The sequence below is a fragment of the Chenopodium quinoa genome, unplaced genomic scaffold (assembly GCF_001683475.1).
Source record: "Chenopodium quinoa cultivar QQ74 unplaced genomic scaffold, ASM168347v1, whole genome shotgun sequence".
Lineage (NCBI taxonomy): Eukaryota > Viridiplantae > Streptophyta > Magnoliopsida > Caryophyllales > Amaranthaceae > Chenopodium > Chenopodium quinoa.
Window position 1 is genome coordinate 1,350,713 of NW_018743510.1, and position 16,777 is coordinate 1,367,489.

The 16,777-nt window shown below is 42.4% G+C and overlaps 1 protein-coding gene across 1 annotated transcript; it reads right to left on the reverse strand.

The window, feature by feature from the left end:
* Positions 1–13,733: 13,733 nt before the first annotated feature.
* Positions 13,734–14,789, reverse strand: LOC110739619 (DNA damage-inducible protein 1-like). The gene is made up of 2 exons (XM_021920069.1): positions 14,391–14,789; positions 13,734–14,297 (listed from the first exon to the last, which is right to left on the reverse strand). The coding sequence occupies exons 1-2, from the start codon at positions 14,787–14,789 to the stop codon at positions 13,734–13,736; spliced, it is 963 nt and encodes a 320-aa protein (XP_021775761.1).
* Positions 14,790–16,777: the final 1,988 nt, after the last annotated feature.

The window sequence follows — 16,777 nt, forward strand, 5'->3', positions numbered from 1 at the left end:
TTAAATGATTGGAACCCTAACCCTAAATTCCATGTTGAACAAAGTTTGGATTTTTTCATGTTTGGTTGATTAAAATCCATTAAGTTCAATTACTTGTGAGTAAAATTTGATTAATCTTCATATTGGAAGATGTAATCTTGGTATTTTACACAAGTATGCAAGTTGGAAAATTTTATCATTGCATGGTTAATTTATTTTTCCAACTCCCATTTGTCAAATCCATTATTAATTTGCATATTGGCAAGATTAATTTTGGACATAGCTCATTTTATTTTAAGCATATAGTTAGACCTAATTTTGTTCAAAATTGAAATTTTGGATAATTTAGGCTTGTGGACCAATAAAATAAATTTATTTAAGTTAGACTTTATTTTATTTTATTTTTCCTCAAATTGATTCTAAAATATAATTTAGAATTAATTCATGTCACACGTAAATCGGGATTAAAATCCCGAGTCATAGCACGCAAATCAAGGAAAAACACCCAAGTGCCACCAAGGCTAGCCGGGCTGCCTAGCAGCCCACATGTGGCTGCCTGTGGTGCACACAAGGGTGAGCCATGATGTTGCTGTGCGCCTTTGTGTGGCGGGGAGGCATGGGCTGATGTGCGTGGGCAGTGGTTGTGGCTGGCTTGCAAGGGATGCTGTTGGGCAGCAGGGCAGCAAGCACCAGCCCAGCACCACGAGCATCAAGAGGCGCCTACCCAGCAGGCCAGATGCTCGCAGGCACCAGTATGCTAGCAGGCAGCTGGGCTACCAGCGCTGCTTGCTGAGCATAGCAGGCCTCACCCACGCACCATGGCGCCAAGCCATGGGCTGCCTAGCAGCCATGGTGCGCACCCACCAAGGGTTTTGTTGGATGGTTTTGTTTAATGTTTGAGCTATAATTTTTGCATTATCCCGTCTTTAAAATATTTTTGGTAATTATTTTAACGAGGCTAAAAACCTCGATTTTCGATTTTGCAAAATTTTGACAAATTATGGGTTATACCGACTTAATTAATCGGATTAATTAAAGTACGGATGCGGAATTTAGTGGGAGCTTAATTAAGTGCGTAAGCATTTTGCGTTTAGAAATAATGGATTAAACCACTTTGACTAGTTTTAATTAGGTGCGTTAATTGGATTAACCACCTAAGTTAGTTACTAGTTTTGCGTGTTTAATTATGTATTTCGTAAAATTGCATGGACCATTCACAAATAGTGAATGGGTGAATGGAAGATTGTTTTCAAAACAGGTTCTTTGAAAATGGCAACTAGTGGGGCCCGACTAGGATAGAAAATACGGACTGCGTTCCGTTATGTATTTTTGTAAATCTAAATACGGTCCGCGAACCGTTAAGTATTTTTGTACTATTAGATTAATCTTAGTCGTTCTAGCTAGCTTCTTTCATTTTGGCCAAGATGTCTCAAGACGACGTTTCGACGAAGACGAGCCAAGATGAAGACCCATGGAAATTGAAGATTTCAAGGGGTCATGCTAGTTGCCAAATGCATCTATTTTATGCCTTATATATATTGTTATTATGTTGCGACGATTAGTTAAGTTCACTTAAATCAACCAACATAGAAACCCTAGGTCCCTTAATAATATTGAGCTAAAATTTGTCGTTCCAAGAACAACACTTACCGAACTAATGCGCGTACGTGATGGATTACGCCAAAGCGAGGCATCACTACTTCCCTAGGAACGTAAGGTATACTAGGTATACTAGTTGTCTTGGTTAAGCTCAACGATATCAGTAAGGAGTCCTTAGATGTCGTGGCAAAAGAGATAAAATGTCAAGAATGCATTCGATGCGACATTTTATCAAACCGAGAGTAGCTTGAAGCTATTAGCAATTGGATTGCTTACCTTAAGAAATTTAATGATTAAGACAAGCCAAAGCATGCTTAACCATTTCTTGATCTTTGGGATCTCGGAATCATTTTATTCTCGCCCATAAGGGACAATTTTAAATCCGTGGATAAAATGTTCAATAAGATTGAATATTTGCATGAACGTTTTCAACTTATTTATGTATGAATGGTTTTTCACTTCAAATTCTTTCAATTATAGAAAAATGTCTGCAAGTAACTCAAACAACAACCCATTCTCTTTGCGCTCAATTCTCGATAAGGAGAAGTTGAGCGGGCCAAACTTTCTTGATTGGCAAAGAAATCTCCGCATTGTACTAATGCAGGAGCAAAAGGAATACGTCCTTGATGAGGAAATGCCCGACGCTCCCAATGAGGAGGTCACTCAGGCTGCCCTTAACCGATGGCAAAGTGTAAATCGGGATGTCAAATGCATCATGTTGGCCACCATGTCTCCGGACCTTCAAAAGACTTGCTTTGAAAAGGAGACACCTTTTGAGATCATTTCTGAGCATCAGAATATGTTCCAAGAGCAGGCCCAAACTGAAAGGTTCGAAACCCACAGGCAGATCCTTGAGAGCAAGCTCAAGAAAGGAGAGCCAGTCAGCCTGCATGTTCTCAAAATGATTGGATTATTTGAAAACGTGGAAAGGGTTGATGCTGGGTATTTAACCGAAATGGCAATTGACATCATTCTCCACTCCCTTCACAAAGGCTATGATCAGTTCAAGATGAACTATAATATGCATAGTATGGAGAAAACCCTTACCGAGCTTCATGGTATGTTGAAGCAAGCTGAGCAAACCCTAAAGGATGAGGGCAAGCATGACATGCTCATGGTGAGGAAGGGCAAGCCATTCAAACGTCCGGGCAAAAAGAAGAGCTTTAAAGGGAAAAAGAAGAAATTCCCGCCTAAGTCAAAATCTGCCAAGGGCAGCAAGGACAAGAAGGCAGCTTCTTCTAAATCTGATTCCGAATGTTTCTACTGCAAGAAGAAGGGACATTGGAAACAGGGCTGCCTCAAATTCAAGGAAGATAAGAAGAACGGCAACGTTGCTTCTTCATCAGGTATTTCGTTATTGACTTAAACTTCGCTAGCAAAACATCATGGGTATTAGATACCGGATGTGGCTCAAACCTTTGTTCCAATTCTCAGGGACTAAGGATAAGTAGGAGGCTAGAGAAGGGAGAGGTCGAGCTTCGGGTCGGCAATGGAGCAAGGATGTCTGCCGTCTCCGTTGGAACTCTCAGTTTGTCTTTGCCCTCAGGGCTTGTTCTAGAACTTGAAAACTGTTATCATGTTCCTAGAGTGACCAAAAACATTATTTCAATATCGGCGTTGGACGCCAAAGGATTCGAATTTCGAATCAAAAATAATAGTTGTTTTATTTATTTTGATAATGTTTTATATGGTAAGGCACATTCAGAAAATGGTCTTTATGTGCTTTCACTAGACCATCGAGTCGAATCAAACCTACTTGTGGCATTGTCGTCTTGGCCATATTAACATCAAACGCATCAAGAAACTTCTTCAAGAAGGTGTTCTTGACTCATTCAACTTAGATTCGTTTGAAAATTGCGAAGGATGCTTATTAGGCAAGATGATAAAACAACCATTCTCCAAGTTGGGAGAAAGGGCAAGTGACTTATTAGGTCTAATACACACGGATGTATGTGGACCAATGAGCACACCCGCAAGACAAGGTTAACGATATTTCATCACTTTCACCGACGATTATAGTAGATATGGCTATGTCTACTTAATGTCGAATAAATCTGAATCCTTTGAGAAATTTAAAGAATTTCAGAAAGAAGTTGAAAATCAGCTTGGCAAGAAAATTAAAGCACTTCGATCGGATCGAGGTGGCGAATGTTTGAGCCATGAATTCGACGATCACTTGAAAGAAAATGGCATTCTTTCAGAGTTGACACCTCCCGGAACTCCTCAATGGAACGGAGAGTCCGAACGGAGGAATCGAACCTTGTTAGACATGGTTCGATCAATGATGGGTCTTAGTGAACTCCCTATCTCTTTCTGGGGACATGCGCTACAAACAGCAGCACTAACACTGAATAGAGCTCCGTCAAAAGCTGTTGAAAAGACTCCTGGACTAAGAAACCTCCTAGGTTGTCTTTTCTCAAGATTAGGGGATGCGAAGCATATGTCAAGCGATTAATTTCGGACAAACTTCACCCCAAATCGGATAAGTGTTTCTTTGTGGGATATCCAAAAGAAACCAAAGGGTATTACTTCTACAATAAATCCGAGAACAAAGTTTTTGTTGCTCGTGATGGTGTCTTTATGGTGTCTTTTTGGAGAAGGATCACCCTTCCAAAATGACAAGTGGGAGGAAAATCGAACTCGACGAAGTTCGAGAGGACGAGCAACAATGTCAACCTAACAAAACTGACAATCTAGATACTTTGGAAGCATCTAAGAAGATTGGTCAGAATCAAACAGACAATGTAAATGCTCAACCGATTACCCTACGTAGGTCGCAACGGCAAAGATCTCAACTAGACAGATACCTCGGTATCGTCTTAACCGATGATCAGGACATCCTAGTCATGGATGGTGATGAGCCGGCGACATACAAGCAAGTTATGACGAGCCCCGACTCTGCAAAATGGCAAGAGACCATGAAATCCGAGATGGACTCCATGTCTGAAAATCAAGTCTGGGACTTGGTGAATTTGCCCGAGGGTTATACACCCATTGGTTGCAAATGGATCTTCAAAGTGAAGACAGACAAGGATGGAAATGTATCAATATAGAAAGCTAGACTGGTGGCAAAAGGTTATAGACAAGTCCACGGGATTGACTATGACGAAACTTTTTCACCAGTTGCAGTGCTAAAATCCGTCTGGATCATCCTAGCGATTGCTGCATATTACGATTATTAATTATGGCAAATGGATGTCAAAACCGCCTTCCTTAATGGAATCTTGGAAGAAACTGTGTATATGACATAGCTAAAGGTTTTGTCGATCCAGGCAACGCTGGAAAAGTTTGCAAGCTGAAGAAGTCCATTTATGGACTAAAGCAAGCCAGCAGAAGTTGGAATCTGCGATTTGATGAAGCCATTATCAAGTTTGGTTTTATCAAGAATCCAGATGAGTCTTGTGTATACAAGAAGGTCAGTGGGAGTGATATTGCATTCCTAGTCCTGTATGTCGACGACATACTTCTCATTAGAAACAACACAAAATTGTTGGAGTCCGTAAAGGGCTGGTTGGGAAAGTGCTTTTCAATGAAGGACTTAGGAGAGGAACAGTACATATTGGGCATCAAGATCTACAGGGATAGATATAAGAGGATGATTTGATTAAGCCAGAGTACTTACTTTGATAAGGTACTGGCTCGATTCAACATGGAGAATGCCAAAAAAGGGCATTTACCCATGTCCCGTGGCATAACTCTCAGCAAGAAACAGTGTTCACATACACCTGTTGAGCGAGAAAGAATGAATCAGATCCCATATGCTTCGCTAATAGGATCGATCATGTATGCCATGATATGTACAAGGCCAGATGTATCGTATGCCTTGAGTGCAACGAGTCGATACCAATCGAACCCAGGAGAGGCGCATTGGACTGCGGCCAAGAACATCCTTAAGTACCTGAAAAGGAACAAGGATAAATTCCTGGTGTATGGAGGCCACAAAGAACTGGTTGTTGAAGGTTACACCGACACTAGCTTCCAGACTGACAGAGACGACTTCAAGTCACAGTCGGGGTACATATTCTGTTTGAATGGAGGAGCGTTTAGCTGGAAGAGTGCCAAGCAGAGCACCACTGCAGACTCTACAACTGAAGCCGAGTACTTGGCCGCTTCAGAAGCTGCCAAGGAAGCTGTTTGGATTCGCAAGTTCATTAGCGAACTTGGTGTTGTACTCTCAATCAAGGGGCCGATAGACCTCTATTGTGATAACAATGGAGCTATCGCTTAGGCCAGAGAGCCAAGAGAGCACCAGAAGGTCAAACACGTACAAAGGCGATTTCACATGATAAGGGAATGGAAATCCGAAGGTGAAATCAGAATTTGTAAGATTGGCACGGATGATAATGTAGCCGATCCTTTGACTAAACCGCTGCCTCAAGTGAAACACCACAAGCGCATTGAGGCGATGGGAATCAAGCATGTTGGAGACTGGCTTTGAAATTCCCTGTACATGTGTTTTAATTAAATAGGATATTTAATGTAAGACACTGCATTAAAACCATTCATTAATGGAGTAATTAATTTTTTTGCAAAATTATCATTTACTCCATTACTATTTAATTGTGGTTTAGAATTAAATAATGAGTCCATTCGATTTACGGAAATATTCAAAATAGGGTATCAAGACCATGTCTTGGATAAAGAAACACCTGTTAAGTGAACATTGAATATTAAATCGAAAATTGTCCCTAATCGAGGTCATCTAACAGATGGACGATTGATGACCGCCACAGATTAGTGTGTAGTATGATTTACAACACCGTTTCTTGTGCTGCGAGGACGTGACGGTCATAAATCATTTGCACAGGCACAGTTTGGAACTGTACTGGATAAGACCTATGAGAGTACTTTAAGAAAATTTAAATTTGTCATAAGTACATTTCTCATTATGACTATCGAAACTTGTTTCCTTCGACCATGAGTACTGTGAAGTTTTCTTGTTTGAGTACTAGGCTCTTTGATGTTTTCAAAACGTTTGCCGTAACTGGGGATCATAACGGGAACACTCAGGGGACTATGTCCTCTTAGTAAGAAGAACTTACAATACAAGACTGGGATTGTCCCCCTACTAACAATAGGGAAAACTGTTTTGTTGTTTACAAGGCCGCTCGAAGAGCGAGACTGTGAAAATGCATGGCCATGCTCAGATGGATTTTAGAAATCATCTGCTTATTGACAGTCGAACTTGGAGATCGAGAAACACTTCTGAACGTAATAAGGATGACAAAGAATCTTACCTTATAGTTCACGTAAAAAAATTAAGTGACATAGGAAAGGAGCTATACACTGTATGCACACTTGTCCGGAAGGACAAGTGGGAGATTGAAAGGAATGGTGTCCTTCCAACAAGTGTATTCTTTCGATAGAGGGTTCAAAATTATTACGGAGCTAATTCTTCAGTAAGGTCAAGTGATCGGAATGCCTAGATGGAGGCCGCTTCCGATCAGTAATATCAATGTGCAATTGATGTTACAACTTAATCTTAACTGAACCCTTCGGGTCGAACCCAATCGAATCACCGATCCGAGACGACGAATTAATCCGAAAGGATTTAATGAGTCGACAAAGTTTTACGAATACAGACGTCGGAAATCGAGCCTAGGGCGTCGAGACCGAGCGTCGCAAAATCACAAGCAACAAGTATGAGCGTAGCCGTAGCTAGGCTAGGCTAGCTCATCGCAAGCCTAGGCGCACCATGGTGTGCTAGGCACTATCGCAGCCTAGGCGCGGCCTAGCAACCCATCGCAGGCACTAGGCACACTAGGCGCACCTAGCAACCCATCGCAGGCACCAGGCGCACGATTGCAGGCAGTGGGTGTTGCGTGCGTGCATGCATGGCATGACAGCACCATCGCATGCACCAAGTGCTAGCATGGGTGCCTGCCTAGCATTGGCACTGCATGTGTGCTAGGATTCGCATGGCAGCACCAAGCATCGCACCATGCATATGCGAAGGCCTGGGCGCCAGCATAGTGCTAGGCCACGCACAACAGCCCAGCATCACCACGCACCAAGGCTGTTGTGTGATGCGTAGGGGTGCGTGTGCGAGAGATGCTGCGAAGGTGAGTGCGTGGTGTGCGAGGCAAAGGGGGCCAGCATGCTTGGCTCGCTAGCAGCACGCATGCTGGGTGTGCGAGCATGTGCGAAGGGTGAAGCATGGATGCGTGTGATGCGTGGGATGCCAGGGGCAGCACTAGCGCCAGCACGCACCAGCGCCTAGCACTGGCACGCACCAGCGCCAGCACGTAGCACCAGCACAGCCCAGCAGCATCATGCACTAGCTGGCTGGCTGGGTGCTGGGCAGCAAGGCGATGCTAGCTGGCAGCCCTAGCTGGCACACTAGCTGGCAGCCAGCTAGCCCTCCTTGACCCGGTTTTGGGCGTTGAGTGTGGGGACCAAATTATGGCCTTGGGGATCAAGGCAATGGTCCCCCCAAGCCTTGGTCCTCACTTGCCTTTCTCTATTATTGTGCCATGTGTTGCATTGTGATTGGATTTATTTAGCAAAATTATTCATTCTCCCACATTGGTGGAGGATGAAAAACCAAGGGTTCATTTCCCTATAAATACCAAGCTTGGGTATTGGGAAATGAACAACCTTGAGTGGAATTAAAAAGGCAACACTAAGAAAGAGTAAACCTTTGATTCGTAAAACTCATAGTTATTTTGTCCGGGTCTTGACTAACCTTCAAGACTTAGGACGCTCGGGTCGGGTCGAGGGTACGATCCGTCAGAGATCTCGTCTTTTCGGGATTTTGAAGTAAGAGCTCTTTGGGAGCGAAGCACGCGTCAAAGGTATAATTCTTGTTCTTAATCTTGTTTGATTAAGTTTATTATGCTTGCTAATTGCTTTAATTAAGGGGCGGGTCTTGGTGGGTTTCCTTACGCGTAGTGTCGGGTCACTACGAAACCCTACATGAAGCTGGACTCCCTCTCCTACAGGCAATGGGACACCCTAAATATGCTGTGGTGACCAAACGAAATCAGGAGGGATAATCCAAGTATCCCTCCCAGCCACCGAAGGAATCCGAGCTTCGAGAGGAAAGCATAGGGAACCGGTCGTGGTAGAGTAGGACGACCGACTAGCTACTCGTAGCCTTGGTTCCGAGGGCGTCTCTTCACCCAGCTCATCTGCTGGAAGATCTGAAAACTCAGTGTGGTGGGGCCTCCGACCCTGTACTGGTCCAAACCTGCCCAATCCTGCACATAGCCAACAACCAACAAAGAAAGCATACCACCTATAGCAATGTCCCCAGACCCCATGGCTACGTTATATAGGTGATCTAAAAACCATGCCCTTGGGTTAATCATGTCATCAAACTCAGTGGGGTCGGGGTGAGCTAACAAATGCCATAGAAAATAGAGCTCCTTGGCCGAGCAAACTCCCCCTGTGTTACATCTAGCAAATAGGGTCCAGGAAAAGAGTCGGCAGATAAGTCTCATGGCTGGGTGGATGATGCATGAGGTCTTAGAGTGGCTAGGGTCATAGTCATCTAGCCCAGTCAAATCCCGCCATGTGTTAAGGTCACTGTAGCCAGTCAACCTACTGTAGTTTGTTCTACCTATTTGGCCAAAGGTGGGAAAGCCTAGCAAGACATTAACTTCCCTCACCGTAAGGGTGTGACGTTCACCAAGACAATTGAATGAAACGTCTCTAGGGTGTTGTCGTCGGGTCTACGACGGACTTCTAAGGTAGAAAGAAACTCGTATGTAATGTTGGAGTAGGTGTTGGCATGTTTGGCTAAGAAACCACTCCATCCTAGCCGGCTAAGTATGCGTTGGACCTCACCTCCCATACCCAAGGTTTCCATAGGCTCTTGGTCAAAGAACTGTGTAGGCACTAAAGGTCGGGATCTAAGGCGAAGAAAGTTCTTCATGTATTCCTCATTTCCCTTGAAATCAATCCCGAATGTCTCAATGGTTGGAATATGGGCAAGTGGTACGGGAGGAGGTTGTGGAACGGGAGGGGTTCTAAGGTTTTTGGAAGAGGTGTTTCTAGGGCTGTTTCTTCTTTGGTTTGAGGAGGAGGCCATAATTGCAAGTTCACAACAATGTATGTAGTTCAAGCACAAAGAACAGTTAATTAATCAACCACCTTTATCACAAACTCACAATTATCAACAATAATCAACTAAGTGCAAAATAAATCTCACAACTACACTACACCAACTTTTAATCACGATTATCAAAACAAATTAAACAACCCAAACACAACTAACTAACTCAAACAATTTCTATGAACAATTTGTAGCAAATTAAACATAAAAATCTAGAGAGAGAATGTGCAAGATTAGAGGGTACCCAAGGTGTGGTGGGTGTTTAATACCCGCAATTGATCCACAAATGTTGCAAATATCACCTTAGAATCCTTTCCTTGCTACCCAATTGCTCCAAGAAGTCTCAAATCAAAAAGCCCCAAATTGATTTTCAACTAAGGGGTCTTCGAAATTTTGCAAGAAATTGGGGTTTGGATTGGTTTTTGATGGTAGTGGAGTGTAAGATTGAGTAGAAATGTTGAAAACTTGAAGATTATTGTAGAAAATTGTGAAACAAAGTGAAAATTAATGGGGGTTGGCCGAAATTTGAGTGAAAGGAGAGGAGAGAGAGACTCTTGAGTTTGAAAGTTGAAAAATGGTGAATGAAAGAATGAGGGAGCCCGTGCCTCTTTATTCAGGGGGGGGGGCACGGACGTGCCTCTTCAGAAATCAAATTTTCAAAACATTCTGCCTCAGAGGCACGGACGTGCCTAATTATGCGGTTTTTTTTTTTTCGAATGTTAGAGGCACGGACGTGCCTAGTAGGAGGCACGGACGTGCCTCTCCAGAAATTAAGCTCCCCAACTTTCTGCCTCAGAGGCACGGACGTGCCTCTTCAGGGGCACGGACGTGCCTCCTTGCGCAGGCCAATTCTCCCTTAGCGTTTTTCCTCCTTGTTTCTTCTTCTTTTTGCTTACTTTTCACCTAATTTAACACCACAAACAAAACAAAAACTAGACATAAGAATCAAAACAAAGAAGTCAAGATAAATTAATGAAAATAATAAAGAAAGCTTAACGAAATAAGAGTAAAAACTCAAGAATGGGTTGCCTCCCATTTAGCGCTTGTTTATAAGGTCTTTAGCTTGACCGTATGGCTTCTCAGGAGCTTAGTGACGGGGACGAGAGTGTGATATCCACCCCCTCATCGATGGGATCACCGACTCGATAGTGCTTCACTTGCTGTCCGTTGACTTTGAAAGGTTCCCCTCTTGTGTTTTCCAACTCAATAGTGCCATAGGGGAAGACTTTCCTAATCTTGAACGGTCCCGACCACCTAGACCGAAGCTTACCAAGGAATAATTTCAACCTAGAGTTGAAAAGAAGGACTTGATCCCCTTCTTTGAACTCCCTTCTCACAAGACCCTTATCATGCCACCTTTTAGTCTTTTCTTTGTACAACTTTGAACTTTCATAGGATTCAAGGAAGAGCTCATCTAGCTCATTTAATTGTAATAATATCTTTTCTCCTGCCGCTTGAGCATCGATGTTTAAACTTTTAATAGCCCAAAAAGCTCGGTGTTCTAGCTCGACTGGTAAGTGACACGCCTTTCCATACACAAGTCTATATGGGGTTGTACCAATAGGCATTTTAAAGGCCGTTCGGTATGCCCATAGCGCATCATCAATCTTAACTGACCAATCCTTCTTTGTCCTTGCAACCGTTTTCTCCAAGATAGATTTGATTTCTCGGTTGGACACTTCAACTTGGCCACTAGTTTGTGGGTGATAGCCAATGCCAAGTTTGTGTTGTACTCCATATTTCTTCAACATTGCTTCAAACCGATGCTCCGTGAAATGTGTTCCCCTGTCACTGATCAAAACACGTGGTAAACCAAAACGAGGGAAAATAACTCTCTTGAAAAACTTACTTACCGCCCGAGCATCATTGGTTGGAGTGGCTATTGCTTCTACCCACTTTGAAACATAATCAACAGCTAGCAATATGTAATGGTTGCCATGAGAAGAGGGTAACGGACCCATGAAATCTATCCCCCACACATCAAACAACTCGACCTCGAGTATGTTGTTAAGTGGCATCTCGTTCTTCTTAGAAATTATGCCAGTCCGTTGACATCTATCACATGCTTTGACATAGGCATAGGTATCCTTGAACATCGTAGGCCAATAAAATCCACATTGCAAAATCTTTGCAATTGTCTTCGAGGGGCCTGCATGTCCACCACAGGGTAAGTCATGGCAATGTGAAATAATGTTGCTTACCTCAGTTTCTGGAACACATCTTCGGATCATGGCATCCGCGCATTGCTTTTATAGGAATGGATCGTCCCAAAAATATCTCTTTACCTCAGAAAGAAATTTCTTCCTTTGTTGAGAAGAGTAGCCATGAGGCATTGTACCTGTTGAGAGAAAATTAGCTAGGTCAGCAAACCAATGGGATTCAGTCTGTAATAAAGCTAGTAAATTTCAGCAGGAAAAGAATCATATAAAGGAGTATCATCTCCATCCTCGGGGTCAAGGAGAAGACGAGAAAGATGGTCTGCAACAACGTTCTCTGTCCCTTTGGTATCCCTGATTTCGATGTCATAATCCTGTAGCTGTAGAATCCATCGGATCAACCTAGGCTTGGCATGTGTTTTGGTCATCAAGAACCTCAATGCTGCATGATCTGTATGTATGATGACTTTAGAACCTACCAAATAAGAATGAAACTTGTCAATAGCATAAATAACTGCTAGCATTTCTTTTTCAGTTGTGGCATAATTCATTTGAGCAGAGCTCAAAGTCTTGCTAGCATAGTATATGGCATGGAGCTTCTTCTCCTTCCTTTGCCCCAACACGACTCCTACCGCATAATCACTAGCATCGCACATGATTTCAAACGGCAGACTCCAATCTGGGGGTTGCATGACTGGAGCAGTGATTAAAGCTTCCTTCAACCTGTTAAAAGCTTCAAGACAAGCATCAGAAAAGACAAAAGGGACATCCTTGGCCAATAGCTCAGTTAAAGGTCTAGCAATTTTCGAAAAATCCTTAATAAAACGCCGATAAAAACCTGCGTGACCAAGGAAACTTCGAAATCCTTTTACAGAGTTAGGAGGTGGTAAACACTCTATGACCTCTATTTTAGCTCAATCAACCTCAATACCCTTATTAGACACGACGTGACCTAAGACAATTCCCTGTTGTACCATAAAATGGCATTTCTCCCAGTTTAAGATTAGATTAACTTCTTTAAATCTTTGGAGCACCTTTTTCAAATTTTCAAGACAGACATCGAAAGATGTTCCATAGACAGAGAAATCATCCATAAATACTTCCATAGAGTTTTCTATGAGTCTTGAGAAAATTGCCATCATACAACGCTGAAAGGTGGCAGGAGCATTACATAATCCAAATGGCATCCTGCGATATGCAAAGGTGCCATATGGACATGTGAAAGTAGTCTTCTCCTGGTCACAGGGACGGATGGGAATTTGAAAGAAACCTGAATATCCATCCAAGTAACAGAAAAAGGAATGCTTTGCCAACCTTTCAAGCATCTGATCAATAAAAGGTAAGGGGAAGTGATCCTTCAGGGTTGCCTTATTCAACTTTCTATAATCTATACACATTTTCCATCCTGTGACAGTTCTAGTGGCGACTGGCTCACCCTTGTCATTCTTGACAACGGTCATACCTCCCTTCTTTGGTACTACTTGTACAGGGCTAACCCACTTACTATCAGAGATAGGGTAGATTATACCTGCAGCAAGCAATTTCAGAACCTCTTTTTTAACTACCTCCATCATATTAGGATTAAGTCTTCTCTGAGGTTCTACAGAAGAGGCATGATCGTTTTCAAGAATGATCTTATGCATACAGAGTGAAGGATTAATGCCCTTGATATCATCAATGGTATACCCAATGACACTTTTATATGTTTTCAAAACATTGAGCAATTGCTCCAATTTTGTGTCCTTGAGTTCAGCATTGACAATAACGGGATATGAATTATTTGGACCAAGATATGCATATTTTAAGTTAGAGGGGAGGGGTTTCAACTCTACCTCGGGAGGCTTAGAACTCTCCCCAATACTCATTACTTCCAATGTCTCTCTGATCGGGTTCTGATTTAGATCGGCCTTTGCTTCATCAAGTAACCTGGTATACTCCTTAGACTACCAATCTCCATTATCATCTTCCTTCCCTAATAGCACTTGTTCAAGAGCATCATCATTCTGATTCAAGGGAAGTTGCTCATTCTGCAGCTCATCGAGCACATCAACCTGACAAACAGTATCTCCCATAGAAGGAGCACCCATAACATTCAAAAGTGAGTATTCCAATTTTTCATCACCTACTTCAAAAGTAATCTTACCTTTCTTCATGTCTATAATTGCACCTGCAGTAGCTAAGAAAGGTCTACCTAGTATGATAGGAACATTCACATCCTCATCCATCTCCATCACAACAAAATCACATGGAATGAAAAACTTACCTACTTGGAGGGGTACATCCTCAAGTACACCGAAAGGAAACTTCACTGACCTGTCTGCAAGTTGCAGAGATATGCGTGTGGGTTTGAGTTCACCCATCTGCAGCTTCTTGCATATAGACATAGACAGTGGCATGAGGCTCACACTTGCACCTAGATCACATAGTGCCCTGTTGATCTCAATATCTCCAAGCTTCACTGGAATTGAATAGCTACCCGGATCTCCTAATTTCTTAGGGAGAGTGTTCTACAAAATAGCACTGCACTCTTCATTCAAAGCAACTGTAGTATTCTCTTCTAATTTCCTCTTGTTAGATAGCATATCTTTTAAAAATTTTGCATAAGAGGGCATCTCAGATATGGCATCTAGGAATGGAATATTAATATGAAGCTTTTTAAGAACATCGAGGAACTTACTAAACTTTTTCTCAAGTTTAGCTTGTGCTAATCTTTGAGGAAAAGGAACCTTAGGCATATATGGAGCATGTGGCTTTGGTGGTGCTTCCTTTGATGCTTCCTCAACCCTAGCATCCTCTACTTCCTTCTCACTTGCACTCACTTCTTCAATGACCTCTCTTGATGACTCCTTAGTAGGAGGATCTTCCAACTGCTTTCCACTCCTCAGGGTGACGACATTCATTTGGCCTTTTTGAGATTGTTCAGTTTGGGCCGGGAAGGTTCCTGGAGTCTTTAGGACTTGGCTAAATTGGTTGGCCAATTGGCTTATCTGATTCTCCATAAGTTTACCCTGAGCCTGCAACTGTTGGATAGAGCTATTTTGATGTTGGATGGCACTATTTGTTGCGGTTATAAAGCTCTCTAATGTCACCTCTAGGCTTGATTTCTGAGGTTGTTGTTGCATTGGTTGGTGGGCATTGGGTGTTTTCTATTGGAAACCAGGTGGTGGTTGGTTGTAGGTGTTGGGTGGAGGTGGTGGTGGAGGGTTTTGTTGTGCTTGGGAATTTTTGTATGAGAAGTTAGGATGGTGTTTCCATCCTTCATTGTAGGTGTTGGAATAAGGATCATAAGGTCTCTTTGGTTAGAGGAGTAGAAAGCATTGGCTTGCTCGATTGACATCTCTTCCGTATTCTGCCAAATCTGTGGGCAATCTGGAGCAACATGACCTTGCATATTACATAACTGACACAACTCATGTGGGGTGTTAGAAGTTCCTGCTTGGAACTTATCAAACCTGCTTGTTAGTGCCTGCACAGAACTAGTTAGCATAGTTAAAGCATCAACATCAAGTTTACCTCCCTTTTTCACAGTGTTTCGGCCTCCAGGATGATAGTTATCATTGGCCGCCATCTTCTCTATGAGCTCCCTAGCTTCAGTGGGGTTCTTTGTCAAGAGAGAACCTCCTGACGCAGCATCTATGTAAATACGGAACTCATGAGTCATGCCATTGTAAAAGGTATGCATCAAAATCCAATCTGGAATGCCATGGTGAGGGCATTCTCTCTGCAATCTTTTAAATCTCCTCCAAGCCTCATAGAGAGACTCATCATCTGACTGCTTAAAAGTTTGTAGGTCATTCCTCAATCTTGTAGTCTTCTCATTCCCTAAAAACTTCACTAAGAAGGCCTTCACTAACTTGTCCCATGTAACGAACGAGCTAGTGCCTTCATCTCTCAACCACTCCTTTGCCCTGTCTTGAAGTGAGAAGGGGAAAAGGCGTAGTCTGATTGCATCATCTGTAACACCATTCAACTTCATAGTATCACATTTCTCCAAAAAGCTATCTATATGACTTACGGGGCAATCATGTGGTAGCCCTGCGAATGAATCATTGGAGATGAACTGTATGAACTGTGGCTTGAGCTCGAAGTGCTGAGCCGTGACTGGTGGTCTTATGATGCTTGAAAGGACTCCGGTAGTCGTATCAGGAATACCGTACTCCAAGAGGGATTTCGTTGGTTGGTCTACCATGTTTCTCCTGCGTCTGTTCCCCGTTCTCCTTCTTCTTATAGTTGCCTCAATCTCAGAATGAAATGGTTCAAGATCTTCTGAACCTGAGCGTCGTGTGGGCATGCATAAGAAAAACTAGAGAAAGGTATCAAAAACACAAGGGAAAATAGCCGAAGCAACGAAATAAACTTAGTAAAGATGAATCACAAATAATTCTAATGAAACCGTCAGTCCCCGGCAACGGCGCCAAAATTTGGTAGGCGTGTCGCGTACCTATCAAAAATTACCTAACAGGCCAATACTAATGTAGACTGGCAAGTAAGGGTCGGATCCCAAGAGACTAAGGTTCAAAAATAATTAAATAGACTCGAATTTCTACTAAGCAAGAATCAATTATAATCAATTATCTACGGAACTAAGTATGAGAAGAATTCGAAAATAAACTAAATAAGATGATTAAATCAAGTACTTAAAACATCCAAGATCTAGTTTCACCACAATTATTATCGATGCAATTGTAATTCTACCCTTAACATACGATTTCAATCGAACGGGGAAAAGTAAACCCTAATAAATACCAAGGATCTCTCTCGAGTATTAATGGCTTCCCTAACATACAATCAATCCTATTCTCATGGTATCATGCATATTAGAGACATTAAACACATTACTCTCACTTCCCAATTATCAAACCCAACTACTCTCGTGTTGAGAATCAAACCCTAAATTGATTTACTCAAATCTGTTTATACCTAACTCTCGCTGTGATAAAAACAATGGAATAATCGCAATACTATATATACGTCTAACCTAGCATTG